The sequence below is a fragment of the Ctenocephalides felis genome, unplaced genomic scaffold (genome assembly GCF_003426905.1).
Source record: "Ctenocephalides felis isolate EL2017-DRISC unplaced genomic scaffold, ASM342690v1 CF-g0.4_SCAFFOLD_03572, whole genome shotgun sequence".
Lineage (NCBI taxonomy): Eukaryota > Metazoa > Arthropoda > Insecta > Siphonaptera > Pulicidae > Ctenocephalides > Ctenocephalides felis.
In genome coordinates, this window is record NW_020539726.1 from 22,305,254 (window position 1) to 22,330,878 (window position 25,625).

The 25,625-nt window shown below is 27.1% G+C and overlaps 1 protein-coding gene across 2 annotated transcripts; it reads right to left on the reverse strand.

Moving 5' to 3' along the window:
• Positions 1-698: 698 nt before the first annotated feature.
• Positions 699-21,454, reverse strand: LOC113388027. Of its 2 annotated transcripts, XM_026625439.1 has the most exons (5): positions 21,389-21,454; positions 9,842-9,974; positions 4,410-4,589; positions 2,369-2,505; positions 814-1,059 (listed from the first exon to the last, which is right to left on the reverse strand). In XM_026625439.1, exons 2-5 carry the CDS (start codon positions 9,972-9,974, stop codon positions 814-816), a joined length of 696 nt encoding a protein of 231 aa, XP_026481224.1. In that variant the 5' UTR covers positions 21,389-21,454. The 2 variants fall into 2 exon arrangements, with proteins under 2 accessions (XP_026481222.1, XP_026481224.1); XM_026625437.1 differs by lacking the exon at positions 21,389-21,454 and having other exon boundaries at positions 699-1,059; positions 9,842-9,980.
• Positions 21,455-25,625: the final 4,171 nt, after the last annotated feature.

A 25,625-nucleotide genomic window follows, 5' to 3' on the forward strand; every position in this document is an offset into this window, starting at 1 on the left:
TATATTTTTATATATATTATATATTTGTATGTTCATATATTTTCATATTTAAATTATCCATTCTATTTATATAATTTTGTACATTTTTTATAATAAAAGTGCACATTAATTACCTTATAAGAATATTTAATTTTGCTTTTGTACATAGTTGTTGACTGTTAAGGATTTTGTAAACAAATTGTTTACTATATTTATAATATTCGAAATTCGCCATTGTTAAATCTACATACTTAGCCAATAAATGATATTTTTATTTTAAGTCCAATGTGGCTAATTACATTAGAACATACTTGTTGTATCGTCTGGTATGACTTCCAGGACATTAAGCACCAAACTATATAGCAAGTTAAAAGGACCTCTTATAATTGTAAGTAACTATTAAATTTGTATATCTGCCCTGATTATGTATAATTTAAAATACAAGATTTAAATTTCATTTGATATATTAAATCTGCTGTTATTACCTTAAAAATTTGTTTTAAATTATTTATTATGAAGAAATAAATATGAAAATGAAAACACATAAATATTTTTTAAAATTTTATTGATTATAATAAATCATACAAATAAATATACAAATCTTACAAAATTAATATTACTTATCTTAATAAATATTTGTGTTTACATAAATACAATAGTTTCTTACAGTATGGAATTCTTTTAATAATCTATTTATACAGAAATTTGTACTGAAAACTTGAATAGTATTTTGAAAATATAACTAACTCAAATCTTTGTTTGGAGCTTGCTGGTTTTAATAAAATGTCGAATAATGAACTTATGTAAATGGTGGATTTTGTGATGTGTGGTGCTTTAGAGTCTTAATCCTCTATTTGTTGCTGCAATGTAGTTTAGGAGCTCATCGCTGTCTTCACAGATGAAAGGTTTCTCGTGGTAGCAAGCAACATCGTGCCATGCGATACCATCGTTGTATACATTGTTTAATACAGACAAACAAGATTCAGTAGTTCCGTTGATGTCAAATTCGGCGTTGTCTGGTTGACGTTGTTTTTTGTGTCCAGTTTGAGACCACGGGTTGTAGCCCCATCCATTTGGAACCTGGTAAAAAAAATATAGATATTTCATATTGTTTTTATTCTTATGATTTAAAAAAACTGAAATGGCAGTATTTCTGACCTATGCTGTTCTAGAAGTAAAATTAAACAGGATATAAGTGGCATTTTTCTTTAAGATAAGTTGCATGAATATCCTGATAAGTGTAAATAATCGACTTAATCTTAATTCCGATTGATGGGACGTGATTATTGGTTTTTGGCAATGGTAGGTCTAGCGATTTAGGAGTTGCGGAGATGATATTTTGAAAAAAAAAAAACGGAGCACTGATTCGAATGATTCAAACAATATTGACGATATTGATATATTTATTGTATTGATGAAGTGAAACATTGACTACATTTTTGCGAAGGCAGGTCCAGTGATTTAGGAGTTGCAGGAAAAAAGTTAAAAAAATTGATTTATGGATACACAAACGACAGGTAGACAAATGGCCAGGCAAAGGGAAATAGGTAGATGAGAAGAAAAATAAGAAGATAGACAATATGAAGATAGATAGGTATATGTACAAATTGAAGGTAGGCAAGTAAAAAGGTAGAAATGTAGACAGGTAAACAAGTAGACCGTTAGACAGGTTAGACACAATTGGGGTGTTCATTAATCACGTAATCGATTTTTTCAGGATTTTTGGAACCCCTCTCTCTTGGTGGTACTTGGTGATATTCAAAATTAACCCCCCTCCCTTACCGAAGATCACTTGTATTTTCAGTTACGAGAAAAAAATGTAAAAATTTTGAATTTTTTTTGAAAATGTTTGGATTTTTTTTCTAAATTCAGGTAAAAAATAAATACACGTGTTATCTTACTATACCCTCCTCCCCAATGTGATATTTCATGATTTTTTATCAAATCCCTTCTCTCCCTAAAATCCTCACGTGATTAATGGACGCCTCCTTAAATCGATTATTTACACATATAGGGAAGTTCAAGCAAGTTAGGGCCATTATACTTGTTTATCTATGGTTAAAATGCCACTTAAACCTTGTTTTGTGACTGAAAAATTGAATATTCTGATCGCTCTTCAAGACTGATAAATCGATTATTGAATCGACTATATCGAGAATTGAAGCGTGCACATGTTACCACCTGATCTAGATCATTATCTATTTTTTTTTCAGGTTTATAAGGATGTTATTGCACAACTGCGCCACTTCATGGAAGGTTCATATACGTCATTCATCTTCTAGTGCAGGGTTGTGCGAATATCGTAAATGTCGTAAAATGGTTTAGTTAAAAGTGATTTTTTTAAAGTGAAAGTGAATGTGAATAACGTGATCGACGAAGATTTATTTACCTGAGTGGTTGGTTGGATCTTCTCACGGTTTGCAGACCAGAACCAACCGAAGACATTTTTGGGTTCCAAGTCTTTACGACCTTCGCATCCTTTGAAATCACAAAGGCGACCGCTTGTCCATATGTAAGGTACGTCATCTAGAGATAGAAAGGAAATAATTATTATATTTTAATTAATTTATATACTTACACATATATATATATATATATATATATATATATATACATTCATACATACATACAAACACAAATATATATATATATATATATATATATATATATAATTATAAATAAATATTATTTCATATCGACTCATATTCATATTAGCGTAAGCGCTTAAGGGGGTAATCTGGCCTAGAGACATACATTTTATGCAATTTCTGAAGGACCGTAAAGAAACAATATAAATTATCTATATTTTTTGTTACACGTAATTGATATTTTAAGAATATACAAACAATAAAAACTAAAAATAGTCATAAGTTTTAATTCTAGAAGATGATGAAGTGCCCTCCAAATAATCGAAAGAAAAATATTTATATATGTATATCCAGGGGCGGGTCCTGGGGTCATTAGCGCTCGCATGCTATTTATTTAACTGTTTTAACAGTTTATTTTTCGAATTATTTAAGCATTTACTAAACGTAAATAATATAATCTAAAAGCGTATAAAATACATTGATTTTAAACTTATTTAGAAGATCGAGGCGATTCGCGTGTTGCTCATAATCAAATTGTCATACTTCTTTCGTTTCTATTCAAACTTTTTGGAACATCCAAAAATTTCAGTAATTTCAGTTCATTAGCCAACTCCTTGATAACAAAGAACTATCCAAGAAGATAGAAAAGAAAAGCGCCACTGGATTTAAGCCATCAACACTCCTGATAAAAAATGGAAATAACTTGATCATTATTTATAAGAAATTATTCAATAAGTAAATAGTTAAAATTATATAATTATCAATAAAATATTGTGAATTTCATATCGAATGGAAAAACAACTACTGAGTTGTTTTTTCCAACATGCCCTTGTAGTATACAATGTCCCTTTTCGGCCGACTATTGTAAATTTATCAAATTTATTGAATGTCCTTTACTGGATAGTTGTAAATAAGAGATAATAATAATAAAAAAATCAATTGTTTCTAATGCATGTGTAATATTAATATTTTGGATTTAAAACATTTCACTTAATTATTTTGGGAATTTTTTGCGATTTATTCTATTGAAAAAATCATGCCAAGAAAGCAAAAAAAAAATTATAGTCTTTATAATTTTTCATTATTTAAAATATCTAAAACTGCGTCGTAAACTTATCCTGATTGATATCATAAGGGCCGAATTGTATGTATTCATCTTTACTTTCACATCGTATATCCTTTACATCATATGATTGTTGTTTTAAAGTTAAAATTTTAACATATTTTAAAATTATTGTCCAAAGATTAGTTGAAGATGCAAAGATATTATATATTTCTTGAAATATACAAACTATACATTGAAAATACTATATTATACATATTCGAATCTCGTATTGGCGCTCCCTAAGGCATGCGACCACATTTTTCGCTAGCATCGCATTCAAGGTAGGAATGGCCCTATGTATATTATTAATCTAGAATAATGTCACAATCGTATGTACTATGAACAAAATAGCTATTGCCTGAAACACACTCTTCGACATTATCGATTTTGTTAAAAATAGTAAATATCGGAATTTGGGGATGAGCATACTTTATACTGACAAAAAGTCTATAAGAAAGACGTAAAAAATCAAGTAAATCGGTCCAGTAGAAGTTGAGAAGTCGTGAGTATCATAAAGCAAAGCATAGTTTCGAAAAAAATGCGTTTCTCTTGTACGCATATTCTTATATAAAATATAAAAAAGCAAAATCGATTTTTTAACAATTATAGACCAGAATTCCTCCTTAAAGACATAGCTCGTCATGTACTGAACTCGGTTCTTGCAAGTTGCGTAATAGAAATCTATTAAACCGATACAAACAAGATAGATAAAATATTTTCCTATATTCGATTCTTACTTTGTTGGATCAGCCTGAATACTAGATTGTTTTCTTCTTGTGTTTCCATTGAGACCAAGTCCATACAGTATTCTCTGCACATGTTACGGGCATCTAACCAGTCGACACGTTTGCCTTTGAACTCGGGAACGTGACCACTGAAGAAGTAGTTGTGGCCTCGGAAGTTGAACTCTTTCGGTCCTGAAGAAATAATCATAAAATAAAATAAAAATATTTTACTAAATATTCTATCGGATTAAGATTTATTAGATATGCATGCAAGATTACACTATCATACCTTTCTACTTTATACCATTTTTTTTAAATAAAACTTTTTTAGGCGCGACTAGGGTGTAAATTCGGTACAAATGCAACGAAAATGCGTTACGCCAGAACTGTACGTCATTCGCTCTCGATGAAATCATTTCAATGCGGGTCGATCGTGATTAGTCGTCGTGTATGTGAATAGAGATCTGTCGTTGTATGTGTGTCGATATCAACAAGGAAATCGGCATAGATAAATAAACATTTTAAAGTTACATCGTAGTACAAATCTTGGTTTACTGAAAAATGCGCGAATCAGAAGAATATTTTACCCTATTCCTTTAAAATAATAAAACAAATTGAACATTGATTAGAAATTATTTCTATATTATTCGTAGTTTCTATAAATCTTTGAAGTTATTAAAATGAAAAATATTTTTTAGGCAAGACAGATTTTACAACTGTTTACAGAATGAGATTATATCGCCAGCGAAAAAGTAAAAAAAATACAAGCAGTCAATGAATGTATGTTAATTTTAATTACATGAAGTTCTTCAAACACAATTACATGTTGAGTGAAGTTGCGAAAACAATATTTGTTTAGGCGTTATTTAACATAATCCACCGTGTAAACGAATATTATAGAATTTATTAATCAGCAATTACTTCATTTCTCTAATGAAGGTTCATTTCTAAATGCTAATTACAATGACAAATCGATCATATTGGTGAGTCTTTAGGACCCGTGCTATCCTACATAATTGTGGCAATTGATTTTCTTCTATTTGTATTATTATTATTACCCATTGTCGCCTTTTATATTTTTATTATTCCATTATTTATTTTATGAAACAATGGTATGTAAACAAATTGGAAATGATGAAAGCGCATTACTCAAAGTCAAGAATGGAATGTAAAAGATATCGAAACTGTTAAAATTGCTACTGGATTCATATGGTGACAATAAAATCGTGCGCGTTTCTGCATTTTAATTAGAAGAAGAATATATGAGTAATATTCTTATTAAGAAATCATTGAAGACAAGAATTTCAAGTCAAAAGTAGCAAGTTACCTTCACATTTGCCGCGAGTAAACAATTACAGAATAATAATTACAAAATATTAGTCAGTTCCACGTGATTTTCTACGCTTATTGTAATTTTAAAACCTTCTGAACAGCATCAAACTAATCGATTACTAAATTATTCATCTGCATAGAATAAAAATATATGGGGAATATGCCAAAAACTTATCGAGAATTATCTAGGAAACCGAAAATATCTTCCGGTCTATAAACGAAAGTAGAAGTAAAGAAAATGCCACTTATATCTAGCTTTAAAGAAAATTGCAAAAACTAGCGCATATATATAAATAATGGACTTAAAAAAATGAGATTTAGATACTTTTAAATTTGTGACGATAGGATTTTGTAATTTGCAGCCGAAAACTAATCAGCACGATTCCCAAGTTTTTGAGTTTTTAAAACTAGTTCGCGATGTTTAGAGAAAATTAGGAAGAAATTTTTTGCACTTCTCTGCTTATTATTAAAAAACAGTTTTGGCGTGAGCCTTACCGAGTTCCATATAATTTTTTTTGAATCGTTTATAAATTTAAATTCAGGTTATCTTTCGAGAAAATCATTTTTCGAGAAAACGTCGATAAAGGGTCGAATTTTGGCTCACATACAAAATTTATAGACATAATAAATTGATCAAATTATTGCTAATCATCATTATAATTTAGACTAATTACTTTGTTATATGAATAAATATTAAATTTTTTCGCTATACCTTTTGAATTAGTCAAATATCATTTATTAAAATTTTAGGACATAATACCTTGATCAAAAAGTTAAAGTAAATCTGGGTAATTTTTTTTTATAGAAACATTATTTGCTAATAATCTTCATTATTTTAAAAATAATTTATTGTTATATGAATAAATCCCTAATTCCTCCGCTATATATTTTTCATATAAAATGGTAATAAAACCCGTCAAAATACTATGTATTTGCTGCGCGATCAGACGTTTTACATATAAAATGCAACTTCACTCGTATGTTATTATGACACATTATAAAGATTTACTTATGATAAGATTCTTTTTTGACGTATATGCGTTTTATAGGTCAGGTTTTATATCTAAAATGACAGAATGCACAGCAACCACATCGTTTTTTTTTAACAGTTTTTAGTATCATTTTTTATGAAAAACGCAGCGTGAGTGTGGCCTATAAATATTAAGCATATTACTTGTGCATGTTTAGACTTTTGCAATGCAATGCAAATTATTTAACAAATAATGTGTTTATAAAATACATTAGAACCTTGCCTTACGAGCGAGTCGTCATACGTTTTTTTCGAGATACGAGCCGCCGAAGTCGCGTCTTCTTTATACGAGTAAAATTTGTGATACGAACCGCAAAAGAAATTGGATATTTTTTTTTAATCTGTAAAACAAGAATAACGATAATTTAATCATTTTTCATTTAGAGATTTGCTAAATTTTTGCAGAATATGTATATGATCGTAGCATCAAATGTTTCATTTATTTTTTTTATCAATAAAAATAATGTGCTGGAACAGATTAATAGCATTTCAATGTATTTATATGTGGAAAAAATTGCTCTGAGAATTGAGAACGGAATGAATTAAGCTCGTAAGGCGAGGTACCACTGTATTTACCTATAAATTTTCGTAGAAAACTGAGAATGCTTGAAAAACTAAATATCCAACAATATGTGCTGAACTTTTAAATTCAATTCTGATAAATTACCAGAAGGAGCGCAATTACAATGAATTTTACCTTACAATATTAAACAATTTTCCCAGTCTTCTTTCACCGCGACCTCTCGATCTCGATGTTTCAATTACAAGTTCCCACCGCAAATGTTCATAAGGTCGAACGATTATTAGCGACTTTTATCGATTAAATAATTTATTTTGTTGCGTAACAAGGCGTTATATTTATTATGAACTGACTGACCTTTTCCTGTTTACCTCAAAATTGATTCGATTGATATTCATAAGCGAAAGTTTCGAACATATAAATACATATGTGCTGGCTTCAAGAAACGGAAGTATAAAAAGTAAAAAGTCCATGCTCGTTTCAACACCGACTCGGTAATAATCTTTTCTTATGCGATCTAGTCGAATATGCATAACACGTGCTGTTAGATGATATGATACATCATTCATAGTTTTATATAAACATATTTTATAATCATTATAGAGAAAAACCAGACAACGTAACTAACTTTTTACCAAGAAAGTTTAACTGGTTCACTGACATATTTCCGAATCCACAGAAAAAATTGATGAATACAAGTCTTAAATAACAACCAGTAATTTATAAGATATTCAATTTTTATATTTTTCAAAGAATTTCTAGAAACCAATATTGATTTTATTTAATATAAATCATAAAATAAATGAAAAAGTCCTGATCTAAGAAAGAACTACTGAGCATGATTATAAAAGCAGGAAACTGAATGCGAAAGCACAGGACCAGGTGGTTTTGCGAGGAAAACTAAAAAAAGTGTATATGAAGTAATTGATGATAATGAAACAATAATTGTAAGAAAATCATTGTTTTGCAATGCACTCACACCATGGACTTGCATTCTGACTGTTTATCATTATTATAAATTATTTACTTTTATAGTCCAGGATATATTTGACTTTACACTTCTACGAACATGGCGGTAGATATAGATTGTTTCAGAATTGGTACAAATCACACCATTTGTACCTTGTTACACGGCCAATAAACTCAAAAAACATAAATTGTTTTTGTTGAATTGAAGAGTAGATATAAAGATGTATAAAAAAATAAAAATTATTTGCTATGACTTATCCTACGGGAAGTTAAAAAATCTGTTTATAATTTTTTTGTTAATAATATATCATGTGACTAGTCACAGCGGCCTATAATGTTTGCACTTCTGTGTATGAAAATGTTATTTCAGGCTGACGGTTCTAAATATTGATATTGGTTGTATTGACACCATTATAGATTTATTAATAATAATTAAGATTTGAGCGTCATTTCACAAAAAAGCCATAAATATTTGATAAGTTATCAAAAAATTTGGAATGTGACCTGAAAGTTACGCGGGAGCATAGAGAGTTAAACTTTCTGAACATTTCTCTTAGCGCCTTCGAAATAATACAGTTGCTTCAACAAATTTTCTTATTATTCCACGAGGGTATTAGCGTTTTTTGTTATTTTATTGTTTCAACAGCAATCAGGAATTTAACCTTACATTTCCTATAAGCTGTTTATTGAAGACTTATAAACTAATATTTCATTAGAGGGAACCCATCGTTTTACCATTCTTTTATGTGTGGGGTTTATATTAGCTCTTCTAATAGTTATCTTATGATTAAATACTAGAGAAATGTCTACGAAGCGATTTCCACTTAAAATTATATTGAGATATATAACCTCAAATGCCATATTGACATTATAGCTGCCTGATATCGGGTTTTGGCAGTAGCAGGAATCGAACCGACGAACCAAAGACTACTTACAATTAGTGCTAGACCACGTCCGTTTCAATTTCCCACAGCTGGGCCCATGAGCCCTAAAAGTTTAATAACTAGTGGTGTATGGCATCGTGTCTTAAGGCAAATTGCTGGAACTTTTTGTACCAAAAACTATTTTTTTTAAAAAAGATTAATTTTGTTTTTAAACTTTGAAAAAAAATATATTTTTGAGAATTATAAATTTTTGAAAAAAAAATTAACTTTTATGGAAAAAATGATTTTTTTATATTTCGAAATATTTTGAAAAATTAATCAGCTCTTCATTTTATCAATACATAATTAAAATTGGACGCTCCGTTCTCTTAAAAACTGAGTTACCGTTTTTGGCACTTTTACTCCGTATCTTTGGAACGGCTGGGAGTACCTTGTTTAAAAACTAATCAGAACGTGTCCTTATCAATAGGAATCGAATGTTTTTTTGAATAATCCATTCAATAATTCAAATCGAGAATTTTTATTTCAACAAACACACATACATCAATTTGTCTAATGTATGCCAAAATGTTAACAAACCTATGAAACGAGATGCAAAAGCTCTGAGATATGCAAAAATTTTCATTTTCGATTTTTTTGCGATTACTCTAAACTTACACTGCGGGACGTTAAAAAGACAAAAATAATTTTATTATCAATGTCTACTTACTGTTGGCGCATTTCTGTGCAACCGGTAGGCTGAGGAATCGTCCCGGTCTGTCGGAAGGTTGTCGCGCCTCGTTGATCGCCGGTTCGGCGAGAACAGCCGCGAACGCGCAGGCCAGCAATATCACGACTTTCATCTGCATGATATCATTAAATGTTAGCACTAATTAAATTTGATAATTGTTGTTGCATTTGCGTAACATGCGCATATTCATACATGTACGTGTATGCAGTCATTAATGTTTTTGCACTGGCCTAAATTTTCCATATCGCTATATAATTATATCGATATCGTAGTTCAATAACATTGTAATGTTATGTTACGCATGATGCAAAATTCGATTGGAAGAGGAAGAAAATAATTTAGAAATACCGTTCTCTTTGGAATTTAAGTTCATAAAATTATATTACTGATTTGATTAAATTTTGTGTATGCTCTTGCTACTGCAAATAATTTCGAAACGGAAAATTCAAAATTATAGAAAATATGCTTTATTGAGCAAAGATTTTTTACAAAGCTTTGATTATATAAGTTTTTCACTTGTGAATATCAATCATCTATCAAAAAAACCTTTTGGCAGTTAATATTTTATAAATATTGAAAATAATACAGCTGGAACTCTACTTCATAAAAGAACTTTAAAGGGTCTGATCGTGTTTCTATACAGAATTGGCCCACCTTGGTATTTAAATGATTTTGATGCCAATTTATAGCTTTTTTCCAAAAAAATCCGATATACCAATTATCAACTCCCTCGCTCATCATTTCGCCAAGATATCATTGAAAATATGCGAAAGTGGCTCTTGAATGTGTTCTACCACATGGTTAATGATATCTTGGCGAAATGATGAGCGAGGGAGTTGATAATTGGTATATCGGATTTTTTTGGAAAAAAGCTATAAATTGGCATCAAAATCATTTAAATACCAGGGTGGGGCCAATTCTGTATGGAAACACGATCAGACCCTTTATGTTAATTTTTATTTTATTACTCGTTTTTCGTTTCTGTAGTAAACTTTGATTCAATTGTATTTTGTATACAATTGTAGAAGTAATACTGACTATTTTGGCAATTGTCATATATTACTTTTTAAATTGTCTAGATTTACTTTATCATCTATTTTAAAAAAAAAAACATTTTTCGAAAAATGGCCATTTTTTTTGGAATCTGAATTGGAAAAATCATGTATTATAAATAATATCGGTATAGATGTGATTGAACTTTGATGATTTGTTTAAAAGTGATAAAATATTGATTTTTCAACAAGTTATGTTGAATGTTAAAAAATCGTAAATCATGCAACTTTCTTATTTAGTAATAATACACTAGTTCATTTCATGAAAATAGTTGAAATAAATGTCTAGGCTGATTTATAAATGTTTCCACTTTTTTTTTTAATAAATAGCTATTCTAATTCTAATAATATTACACTTGTTCATCTTGTGAAAATAGTTAAAACAAATCTCTAGTCAGTTCTATAAATTTTTTCATTTTTTTAAAGGGGCTATTATTCTGAAAAATAATAGCTTATATTTTTCAATAATATTACATCAGTTCATTTCAACAAAATAGTTGAAACAAATCTCTTGGCAGTTTTATATATTTTTTTAAAAAAAGCTATTATTCTGAAAAATACATTCTTATTCAATAAAATCATGCTAGTTTCTTTTATGAAAATAGTTGAAACAAATCTCAAGAAAGTTTTATTCAATTTTTCATTTTTTCTCAAAGAAGCTATTATTTTGAAAAATCGATTCATAAGTCTGAATAAATTACTGTCAATGATATATGCCTTGTTATAATTACATAACTTTTACTACACCATGGTTGTCAATATAAATTACACATGGCATCTAAGAAATCTTATAGTCAGTAAATTATTATGATCTTAGATTATAAACAATGATATAAGTACTAAGTTAAGTAAATTACATGCATGTAGTAATAACAGAAGTGCAAGTAATATTTAATTACGATTTTACTCACTATACTGTTGCTGTAATTGATTGATGTTATCATGTGAAAATTGGATTTATCTTATTTACTATTTATATATGTGGTCAAGGTCGAAATATTATGAGTTTATGAATGAATACATACTTTAGATTTTATATCGCGATGTTTAATTGAATTTATGGTCTCGTAGGTTATGGACGTTATGTAATTTTGTTTTCTGAATAAAATAGCGTATTTTGCAGTGTTTTCTGGTGCTTTATAAAAATTACAAGACTGCATCTTTTTTGCCTTTTTTATATAAAAAATTATTTTGATTCGATTAATTAAAACGTGGATTTTTTAAGTTTTTAAGTTATGAGAACTGAGAATTAGAAATGCTTTCATATTTAATTTGTTTAATAATATTCATTCATTTATAAGCCTGCATTATTTTGGATACATAAGCGCGCAATTCTGAATCGATTTTAAAAATTAAAAATCCGTTCGAAAGATCTTCATTGGGAATCGACCTGATTAGTTTTTGGTAAAGATCGGCCGGGTCGTTTTCTTATAAAAAAGAAAAAAGAAATTTTTCAACGATTTTTATTATTATTTTTTTTGACGGTAGATACCATAGCCTTCTATATCATACTAAAATATTACAGCTCTACGACAACTCGTTTAGCTTTGAAAATTCGTCAAAGTTTGCAAAAATTAGTACCGTTTTTTGGCATTTGTCAAAATTAGACCTTTCATCGACGTTTGCTCAAAAGCGCCTGAACCGTTTTTAGGAAACCCATTTGATTTCAAGGATTATCATTTTTCAGTTTTTTGCGACGATCGTCCGAGCCGTTTCTTCGGAATGATACTGATTAGTTTTAGGTGAAATTCTACTGAGCCGTTTTTTTGTAATTAACTGTTGAAAAAAAAATTTTAGTCGATTTTTATGGAACTTTTTTTGGCGATATATATCATGGTCTTATAGAACTTTCTGAAATATTACGGCCTTACGACAAGTGAAAATTAGTGAATTTCTCACTTTTTTCAGAACTTTTTTAGGTTTAACATGAATCTATACTATTGAAAATATAAATTTTTAATCATCAAAGATATTCAATTTTCATTTTTTTTTTCATAATTATGTTTGAACAGCAATCAGAACCTAATACCTAAGCTGTTGTGCTGATTTTGACTTAATACTAGTCTGTTTGACAGATGGCAACCCAATCAGTTGTCACATCTCTGTATGATATATATTATTATTACAATTTCTGTAATAGGGCGAGTATTTTTAATAGTGCAGCAATGCCGGTTGAAGCCTATTTTCACTTGGAAACATATTGCTATCTATATTTCCAAGTGAAAATCGTTGTCAATGTTGCCTGACAACAAGCTGCTCGAAGTGGGTATCGAACCCGGGACCTCTGAAACAAGTCCAGTCGCTTTTAACCGCTTACCTACGGGCAAGCCCTCAAAAAATTTAACTTATGAATTTAGCAATCTCATGACCTACATGAAGCTAATTACCAAAAACTACCGCGGCCCTTCGATACAATATTAGGCACAACAATATTATTTGTTCGCGTTTCGCAATCTGTTCCGAATGCAATATATGTATAATGTATGTATAATACACATCGTATGTGTGATTTACAAAAGATCCGTATGTAGGCGAAGGTGAAACATCGCCACGCTAATTGTTACATACTTTACGTACACAATATAAATCGTTGAACTGTGATGATATAACATATAACACAATGAATGAACCTTAGATAGGTCTTTTTATGGGAACGATGCAAAATAATTCACCTGTGCATCGCAAACTCAATTGCAAAAGGCAATGCGATTCTTACGTGCTATTTGGAAATATATAAATTAGACGTTTTATTGCATTATGCAACTCTGAACTTTAACATATAAACTCTAATGTACATATTAATTGTTTAGAAAATTTATGATATTTTTATTGTATGAACTGATTTTCTTAGACCTTAACGTTAAGCCGAAATAGGATGATTGTATTGACCTTAACTGCACCGAAAAAAATTTGAAAAAAAATATCTCACGTTTGGAAATTATGAGCTTTCGAGTGCAACCTAGAGCTTTAGTGATACTATGACCATTTTCGGTTACTTAAATTAAATTTGCCTATTCATACTTTACATCAGTAATCATTAATATTACTTCTAGCATCACATTAAAAAACTAGATGGTATTGGTATTTTGCCTTCAGGCAAGTTACATGAACTTCTCGATATGTGTGAATAATCGAATAAATCAATAAAAAAATAAATTAATTTATGAGCGATAAAAGTATTCCGAGAGGATTTATTACATATAATTGGAGTATTTTCAAAAATCAACGATTTTTTTTTAATTGAACCAGTTTCTTACAAACTTACTAAACTAATTAAAAATAGAAATTAATATTTAAAATCGAAAATTATATATTTTGAACTTAGAAAATCACAATATAACATGAATTGAGACAATCAATCATCAATCACAAGAATTGAGACACTATTTGATAAACTTCTAACGAAATAAGATACATAAAATTTAAAATTAATCAATAATTTAATGGTAGAACTATTTAATATTGGCTGGTAAAAATGACGCACCTGCACACTTCTGTTTACTGCGTCTCTCTGGAGGACAGTAGCTATTATGCAGGACGGTTCACATGTCCAATTGAGACACAAATATATTTTGAAAAACGAATACGTGATTTAATATAAATTCTATGAGGAAATTCAGATCACTATTAGGTACATGATATATTCTTTCAACTAAGCCGTAAGTTCGGTTTGTACGAAACTTGGGCACTTTTTGTGAGTATTTTTTTGATTATTAGAAAAAAGCTATCTGAAATTAATTTAATTTGACTTCACTAAATATTATTTTCTTACTGCAGAACTAATATTTTCGTTTAGTACATTTATAACGACTAAAATAAATTATAAAAAAAATGATAAGAGTCCACAATCCATTAGTAAAGGCATCGATTACAATCATTCGACTTTTAGTCCATATCATTTAAGCGAAAGTTTTGATTTATAACTTAATCTTTAGTCGCACGTCGGAAATATTAATGTAGCATTTTAAACATTTCACTTCTGATATTTTCTAATTATTATACATCGTTTATTAGAATATATATTGTCAGTGGCTACGCCCAAGTAACTCGAAGAAACAAAGACTTAATGATTCGTATCATTTAATTTTTTAATAAAATAAATTGCCAAAGGCAATTTAGAAATAAAACAACTCCATTTATTTGTATAAACCCATTTGCATTGTATAATTTTTTAGGCTTGGGAGAATTTATTAAATGAAAGTTGATACATAGTTTGAATAAAAATAGTGAAATAAAATACTTCTTAAGTTTTCCAGTAAAGTTTTATGTTATACAAGAGGTAGGTGAAAACAGAAAATTTACGTTAGGTGGATGAAGTCTAAAAGAAATTTAAATGGAAATAGGAAAAAATCTCACACTACTTTTTACCTGAATTGAGTTGGAGTTTCACTCAGCTCACGGACCTGCCTTAGGGCAGTACTACCCATTATTATTATACTACAATAAAAAATCGAAATCCAAATTTTGGAAAAAAAAATGTCGCACCAAAATTTAAATTTCAAATATTGCAAGTGAACTGAATTTTATTACTGGCCAAATACATACGTCAATATTTCTCGAATAACAAATGATACGACCTAAAAAGCATATTCCATTCCGGTTATTTCATAGTTGAATCGAAATTTTATGTCATCGACGTACATTGCGCTTTGCAAATTGGAAATGTTGCATAAAGACCAGTTTTTTGGTTCTTAATCTCATAAATCCATATTATGTGTTAAATTATATGTCGAACAAGTTGATGTATTTTGATATTTAAACATATTGTATGTTAAATAAAATTTCGTAACTGAAACAAGATTTTATTGGAAATTGATTGTCATTCAGTGATAGCTTCATCTGTAAGCCCAAATTAATAAAAACTAGTAGGGTGCATGGCATCATGCCTTAAGGAAAATTACTGGAACTTCCCGTAACGTAATTAAAAATCTTGGTACGGAACCAAAAAAAAAATTACACAAAATGTGTACACATTATTAAAATCTCTATAAAATATCTGATAATTTGATGTACATATGTCCAATAAACATTTTTGACCGCCAAATGACACTTTTTTTAAACTAATCAGCACGTCTCCTTATCAATACGAATCGAATGTTTTTTGAATGATTTTGAATCGGTTTATCGGTGTTCTCAAAATCGTCGACGAAAATTTGTATCCGCACACACACAAACACACACACGCACACATCCAAACGTTCAGAAGCCTCTAAAACGTAAAGATATGTAAAAATTTTCATTTTCGATTTTTTGCGATTACTACAACTTACCCTACGGGAAGTTAATAACTTCTTCATAATAAATATATTATGCAGAAACATAATAAAAGCAAGAGTACTACATAAATCATAAAATTAATCTAGCACAAAATGTTGTAATGAATTCTCGTTGACAAAATGTCCAATATGATGCACTTTAATTTATTCCAGTATGATTTTCAAAACTTTTCTGAAATATTGCAGAAAATTTGTCAATTAAATGCTTATTTTGTGATATTTTAATTAATTTTATTTCTTAAAGACCAAGGCTTCCTCTTTTTTAAAATTAAGATATAAATTCATCTAATCAGTTTTCTTAACCAACGTCGATATGGATAAATCCTATTCCGCGGTTATAAAATTATGCAACACAAAATCTTGAGCGTTTTATATGCATTTTAAATATCATTAAATTGCATCATTAAATTAAGCAATTTAATAAATGATGAATTTTATTACCATACATAGAATTTCATTGGCATTTATATATAATAGTTTTCTTTTATAAAACATACATGTGTTTGAATGCGTTGTGAGATGACATTTCAAATGAAAGTGATTTTTTAACGAAATAATACCAGATATTTGTGCAGTTCGAAAGACTATGCATGTTATTTGTTTGGGAATATAAAATTGTGATGGCATACTGTTGACAAAAAATGAATTATTGAACTAGGAATGCATCTTATTTTATAAAAGTGAAAAATTTGATGGGAAAACTCTGGACAAATGCAGATAGCAAGGAAAAAGTAAAAAAAATAAAGCTTTTGTCTAAAGCATTATATAGCTTCATCAGTAATAACAACATTTTATGAATGTAATCATATTTCTATAAATTCTAATATATTACTTCCAAGAAATGAACAGGTAAAGCATGAAATAGGAAATCACTAAATTATGTAAAACCGAAAGCCAATAAAAAACAGAAAAAATCATTTGCCTCAGCTAAGAGTGATCACCAAAGATGTTACATTATTTTTATAATTTATTATATAAAATTTTAATTTTAATTAAATTTAATTACACATATGCTTTATAACATATCTATTAGAATTCTGAACTATCAGATTTTTTGTATTAAAATCCAAATTATTTTATTAATTCCATTTCATTTCGTTACATCATAACTATTTTATTGCAATATATGCAAAATTTAACTATATAATAAATAAATGATTATTTCAGCTTATATTTATAATAATGACATCTGCCTTGTCGACAATACCGTTTTTAGTCAAAAAAGTTTAATTATTTTATTAAAAAAATTAATTACATTATTAGTTATTAACTAAATACATAAGAATATTAATTAAAATGATTTGTTTGAGACGAACAAATTTATCAATTATATAAAACATTAAAATAATAACACATAATAAACATTATAATAATAACGAAATAAATAAAACATCAATAATGAACTGTAAATTGTTGAAAAGTTGCGAAGTTCTAATTTTCCCGAACATTTAAATTAAATGATTTTCAGAAAAAAATTGAATAATATCAACTATTAATTTATTAATTTATTAAAATGCACTAAATTAGTAAATATTATTACCATTCACGTTATGATATTTTTATATAAGTAGCTTTGAAATATTTAGCAATTAGCATAATGATGCATTTTGGAAAATATCCTTTGTTTCATGATTAATTGTTCAGACAAAAAATGTGAACAAGATTTTACTTGATTTTTATAATAGCAAATGTTAAATCATTTTTAATAAAACAAAAAATGATACGTATATAAAAAATTCTGAAATTTTATTTAAATGAATAAAAATAATCACCCTATCCAATTTTTATTTGCATTTCCAACAGGTTTGTTTAATTGTCAGCCCATAAAATAATGAAGATCAACCGATTTTTATTTATAATAAATTATTTCACGTGTTGATAATTTATGCCACAAATTTGTTATAACTGGTACAAGTATACTGGTAAATATTAAAGTTTAATTTATGATAATTTATTGAAAGTATTCCGAAAGGGGCACTGCTCACATGGTGTATAACAAAACGAGTTTTTAACACTAGTTTTTTTTAAACAATTTTAATATGACTCGACTTATGATATGATTCAGATCGATCGTCACATTTGGTCATTGGATTAAAAAATACTTTTTCATGATTTAATATATTTAAGGTACCAAAAATCCAAACTTTTTTCAGCATTGAACCTCAGCATAAGGATAATTAAAAAAAAATTAGTTACTTGATTACCATGAATTATTTAAGTAATTATATTCATTAAAATTAATGTAAAAACTGATATCATTTTGTAAAATCTACTAAATATTTAAATTGCAGTAGCAGTCAGAAGTATGTAATTTTGATTAAAAATTAAAACATTTGTTTACAAATTTATTAAGTTTTTGTATAGATTAAATAACCAATTTTTTCATTAACTAACCTAGGTAAGTAAAAGCTCTATACAATTAAAAGTGAAATGTATAAAAAATATATGATATAAATAAATATATAAATTAAATAAAATTAATAGATATAATATTTTTTTACTATTAAAATAGAAACGGTAGAGTCGAGTCAACTGTGAATCGAATAATTGCAGATGATTGCAAATTATTTTAATTTTATTTTAATATTTATTTAATTTTATTTGATATATTTATTTAAATAATAAATTTAATTATTTTCATAATTAATTTAAATGTTTTTTATTCAAATTTTTTAAAATGTTTTATTAAAAATTTTATTATCTTGCTGACTTCAATTTGACATCAAATTTATAGCTTAATGAATATTTAATAAGTCATAAACTATTTACTGTTTATTATTATGGTTTATCGTTGATATTATCTTTAAACAAAGTTATAAATTCATGTGGAATTTTTGTTTAATAAATAATGTTAATTGTAAATGTAGGTGTTACATTAGCATTACATAATAGTTCAAGTTAAATACCTATCTGCCTACATATGAACAAGTTTTGTTCATTTATTTGTGGTTTAATTTGTATATAATTTGCATCAATTGATTTTAGATTGAATTTTAAATAGATTTGTTGAAAATGATTATTATTTAGAATTAAATTCTTAAAAAGTAGAAATATAAATTTAAAATTCATAGTTAGAATCTAATTGAAGATATCTAAATTTAATTAAATTAATTATTGATTTTTTATTTGTTAATTTATTGGTTATTCAAATAATCAAATTTATATTTTGTTACTTTTATATTATCAGAGAGTGCTTCAGTAATTAAAAAAAAATTATTACTGATATAAAATATTACATTTAAAAAAATATAAATACTAGTTTAAATTTATAGTAAGAATCTAATTAAATTTATCTAAGTTCAAATTTATTCTTAAATTGTTGTTTATTAATTTTTATTAATTATTCAGATTAATATTTAGCTTTTCTTTCTAGCAGTAGCTTTTATATAGCTAACACGTGTGTATTAACAAAATATTTAAAAAATCTGATTATTTATAATAAGTTATTAAACTAAAATTTTAATGTCAGATATAAAACATTGTATTTATTAGGCAATTTATATTTTCAATTTCAGAGTTTATTTAATATTTAATAGTAGCCTAATTAAAAAAACTCAAATATTTGTATTTTAATATAATATACAATTTAATTATTATTAAATCACTAACTTAAGTAATTATTATGTGGTGGATTATTGATTCTTAATTTGATGTAACAACAATAATTCTGTCATTAAAACTTAAAGATTTTTAATTTTTTTGAAAGAATTTGTAAATTATTAATATATTCACTTCCAGAGTTTATTTAATATTTAATAGTAAGTTAATCCAAAAAATTCAAAATTATTTTTATTTTAATCTAATATACAATTTAGTTATTATTAAATCTAAAATAAATATTGAAATATTTAGAACTTTTTAGAGATTATTTAAATTTTTTAAAGAATTTGTAAATTATTAATATATTCAGTTCCAGAGTTTATTTAATATTTAATGGCAGCTTATTTAAAAAAATTAAAAATATTTATATTTTAATAAGTATCTAGTTTAGTTATATAACTTAAATAAGTATTGAATTATTTTGATGGGTTATTGATTGTTGATTTAATTTAATAACAATAATTATGTATTTTTAAATTTCAAAGATTAACAAAAAATTTATTTTATCATGTTTAAATAAAATAAATATTTAAACGGTTTACTTCATATTTAAATTATATGAATACATTTTGAAAGTTTATTATGTCATCTTTAAAAAAATTCAAATTATTTTTAATAACTTTTTTATTATTTTTAATATTTAAACATTTTATATCTTTATTTCTTTTAATATCATTTATTTTAATAAATTGTACCTAATTGGTTAATATTTATGTTTCAAGTGAATGAAAATAAAATGTGAAATATTAGAATTACTAAAAATATTTTTTAATCTTCTGAAATATTTTTAATACACTTGTAAATTTAATTAAATTTTTATTATTTGAAAAAGAAATTATTTTGAACAATAATGAAACCGTTTTAAAGCTTATCATTAAAAAGTTTAAATTTGTTGAAATTGTAACAATATTTAAAACATTTTCTAGAATATTTTCATTACACTTTTTGTAAATTTAATTGAATTTTTATTATTTAAAAAAAAATATTTTGAACGATAATGAAACCGTTTTAAAGCTTATCAATAAATTTTTAATTTTATTTGTAATTTGCAAAATTTGTAACAATATTTAAAACATGCAATTAAATTCATTGCATCAGTTTTTTTTATTTTTGGAAAAATATTAGTTAAATAGTACAGGATTATTCAAATTTCATAAAATCTAATGTCACCATACTATTGATTATTTCAAAATATTAGTATATTGATTGCAGCAGTTTTTGTCATATTTTGGAAAAAAAAATTATTTTAGTAGTTTTAAAACAAGGCGCAATTTTTGGGCCAAGGATTAATTCGATTCCATAAATTAAACTAAGACATCATAGAATCAAACATCACCACATTATTGATTATTATAAAATGTTGATAAATTGATTGAAGCTTTTTTCACATTTTTGGAAAAATATTGTTTTAACAGTTTTAAAATAAGACGCGATTTTTTAGGTCAAGGATCAGTCTACATCCATGCCATCAGAGCATCATAAAATCATATCTATTGTCACCACATAATTGATAATTTACAAAACTAGTAAACACTTCAAAAACATGAATAAATAATCAAATTAATTAATAATTAATAATGAATATAATAAATTCTCACCTTATTAAATATGTTTATCTTATCCACTTCCGATTAGCTTATCCACACTAGTATTGTACCACGTATAGAAGCCAACGATCTGGCTCCGTTCATCTTATATATGAAGACAAAGACTCCGTGGGGGCCCTCTTTCGACAGACGGAGTGGGGCGCACCTTGTACTGATATGAAAATCAACATCTTCAACAATACCCAATACAACAGCTTCTACCGGTGTCTCGGAGATCACGATGTTCTCAGGACATCAGTGAAAATGTTCTTGAAAATAGTGCCGGGTCACGATTCATGCCGGTTTAGGAATTGAAACAGGTTTCGATCAGAATCTGTGGTGGATTTAGAATTTATTATATATTTTGTTGTAACAGATAATTGTAGTCCTAGTAATTCGATTTTCATACAAACTTAATAAAATCCCGTTAATACAGAACAAACGAAATTATTACCACGTTAATACAGAACAAAAGAAATGCTGGTGACTTACAACGTATATAGTTGGAACAATTGGTGACTGGAGATTGGAGAAGTAAAAAACAATTGGCGTTTGGACAAATTTGAACAAATTTTTTTGGTGTTAAAAATTTTTAATTCCACCATTTTTAAAATTCATACTATAATATTCATACCTTAAATTGAACTATAGTACAATGCAATATTACAACTATATGTAACTGGTATACTTTTACGCAGAGGGTCAATAACTTGGCGTATACTCTATTGGAAAACATTTTTTTCAGGAATGACAAAAATTTATATCACCGTTTTTTAAATTTATACCATAATATTCATAAGCGTGGTTTTACACCAAGGATCATTAGGACTTTGAATATATTGCTTATAGGATGCTTTGAAACCAATTTGTTAGGTATGGGTATGATAGTATTTGACAAAGGGTCAATAACTATGACTCAAGATATATCACCTATTGGATGTTTGAAAAATAATTTTTTTAGATGGCCATTTTTTAAAACACCAGTTTGTAATTTATATCATAATATTCATAACTGAAAATTAAACTATTAGTAAATCAGTAAATGTATACTTTTACACCAAAGATCAATAACTTGGACTATTAGATTATTGGTATCACTTATTGTTGGACTTTCGGAGCTGACAAATTTTCTAAATACGAGTACTGAACGTGATGAATAATTCATTATAGTAGTACGCAGAAAAGGTATATACTACTGATAAATAAATTAAAACCCTATTGAAGTATAACTCTTGGAAGATAGAGCGATACTGATTAGAAAGAAGAAGAAAATCTTTTATGGATGACAAGTTGCAATACTACCATTGTCCAAATTCTTATCACAACATTTCATAAATTCAACTAGCAATTCAACAAACAATTACATAAAAAGTTAATAACTCATCACTCATCATAACTAGGACTTCGGATATATTAGTTAAAGGTGATGAGCTTCTAAGGAAAAAATCAAGAAGTAGTGGATGTAAGGAATTTGTATTTCGGCTACAGCACATGAAAAACGATTAAATTAAGTAGTAAACTGAACAGATAAATAATTTATAAATAAATCAGCAAAAAACTAACAAAGTTTGAAAATTAGAATGCTACAGATCAGAAGGAATAACTTTCGAGAAAAATTAAAGAGAAAAAAAGAACTTAAAAGTGCCTCTTTCATGATATGATCTAAAAATGATTGATGGATGACTTTAGTGAGAAAAAAAAAAGAAGTTTTGGATAAAAAATACATGATAGGGATTAAAATGTTAAATAGAGCACGATCAAGGGATTTCTCAAAAATATAAACCATTAGGCAAGTCACTGATTTTGTTTATTAAGTTGATTTATATCCATAATGTTCAGTGTGTATATTATTATTTAATAAAAAATGAATTGAATACTTTTGGTTTAAATATATTATTATTTAGTTTAGAATTTTCTTACGACTTAACCATATTTTTCAAATTTATCGAAATTATATTAATTTAGATAATTTTCTTTAAGAAATTTAGAAATTTATTTGCATAAATTGATCCTTCTTGTAATAAAACATTTTAATTTTAAATACAAATTCAAATTTATTAAACCAATGTTTACTAACCCTTTTCAAACAATTCATTACTTCGTTTGCTCAATTTTCATATACATAAAAATTAAAAAGAATTCCATCAAATTTAACAATTATTACACAGGTTTATTTTAATGCAGCTTTATCTAAATGTATTATTTATATTATTATACAGCTCTGTTCAGTCAATCATGCTTAATACGCTTTTCTGCATAATTAGCCACTTATTGTCATTGGTTACTGTATCTTGTAGCATATTGTCTCTATCCCGTATAATACGCTTTCTCGAATTATTCGCGTTTTTGATGTTTTATATATAATAAAATTTCATATTATTATTATTATTAGTAGTTCATTTTTTTCAAATAGTTTATACATTATTTAGGTAACTTGTTTTTGGTTATTATTAATTTCTTTATTATTTATTCATTTATGTAAAATATTTCTCATAAAACATTGTTAATAATACCAAATTTCCTATTATTTACTGTAAATTTAAATTTTAACATTCTCAAAGTTCTCAATTTAGAAGGAATTTAGAGGAAAGAAGAACCAACTGATTAATTCAGCAAATACTAATTTATTGATATTCATTAAAACAGTGTAGGTACAATTTTCCCTAAGTAGCTTTAGTAGCTTTAGTAGCATTAGTAGCATTAGTAGCTTTAGTAGCTTCATTAGCTTTAGTAGTTTTAGTTGCTTCATTAGCTTTATTAGCTTTGGTAGCTTCATTAGCTTTAGTAACTTTGGTAGCTTCATTAGCTTTAGTAGCTTCATTAGCTTTAGTAGCTTTAGTAGCTTCATTGGCTTTAGTAGCTTTGGTAGCTTCATTAGCTTTAGTAGCTTTGGAAGCCATTAGCCTTTGATAACTTCCAAGACAATATTAGAATATAATATATTAATTATATTTATGGTTTACTCTATAAATATAAGGACTATCACTGGTAGTCTTGCAGACTTGTACCATGCATATAATATAATATAACGTCAAATTACTAAATGTGAACGTTTGACAATTTCTAATTTCAATTGAATTAGAAAAGATCTTTTTTTTTGAAGTTGTATTTTATCCTTCTACTGAAATTTAAAATTAGTTCAAAACAATTTTCATTTACAAATTCAAAATAAATTAATCTCTATCACCTGTACATTAATATTTGTACGTGGGTTTGGATTCATATTCATCTCCTTCCTCAGCGTCGCGGTCACTTTGGGTCAAGGTCGTAGAAAATATACTAATATAATACATATGACTATTTGTATTATGTACGGTACGTAGATTAATGTTCGAATGAAAGAAAAAAATGCAAACCTTTTATGAATATCTTCAATGTAATAAATAATTAAAATCTCGGCGGAGTTTCCTTGGTGAACCCACTAATTACTTTTATAAGGATATATGTATTTGCATATTCGAATATATATATATATATATATATATATATATATATGTATATGTATACTCATTCACTCATATTGTGACTGTACTATAAAGTTTTTAAGAAAATGGAAAAATTAGAGAAAAAATCATTATCTTTACGTTTCAGCGGTTTCTGAACATATTGACATTCCTTTGAAAAAAAAATGGATGCATGTATGTGTGGATGCTATTTTTTTAACGTTTTTGAGAGCTCAACCGATTTGAATTATTTAAAAAGCTACTGATAAGGAGATGTACTGATTTGTTTTTTGCAGAAGTTGGTCCAGCCGTTTTGGAGATATGGACCAAGTTTGTGAGAGAACGGAGCAACCGATTTGAAAGATTCAGTAAACATTCCACTTATAATAACGTAATGAAAAATTGATTAAATTTTTGCAAAGCAGGTCCGGTTTCGGAGATCCAGGAGAAAAGTTAAAAAAAAAGCCATTTGGCAGTCGAAATTCTGATATTTTGGACAGTATGGATCAACCAACATCAATGAATATCACAAACTTTCAAGAAATTTCAAAATTTTCAAATTAAAAAAAAATCTGTTTTAAAAAAAAATAAGTTTTCAAAAAATGCATTTTTTTCATTTTTTTCAAGAATATTTAATTTCTCAAATGTTTTCAAAACTTTCAAAAATGTTCTAAAAAATTCAAAATTCTCAAAAAAAAACTAATTTTTGTTTTGTGAGTTGAAATTTTAAATTACGATAACGAAAAGTTACAGCAATTTGTCTTAAAGCACGATGCCATGCCCTAAAATTTATTCATCATATAAGA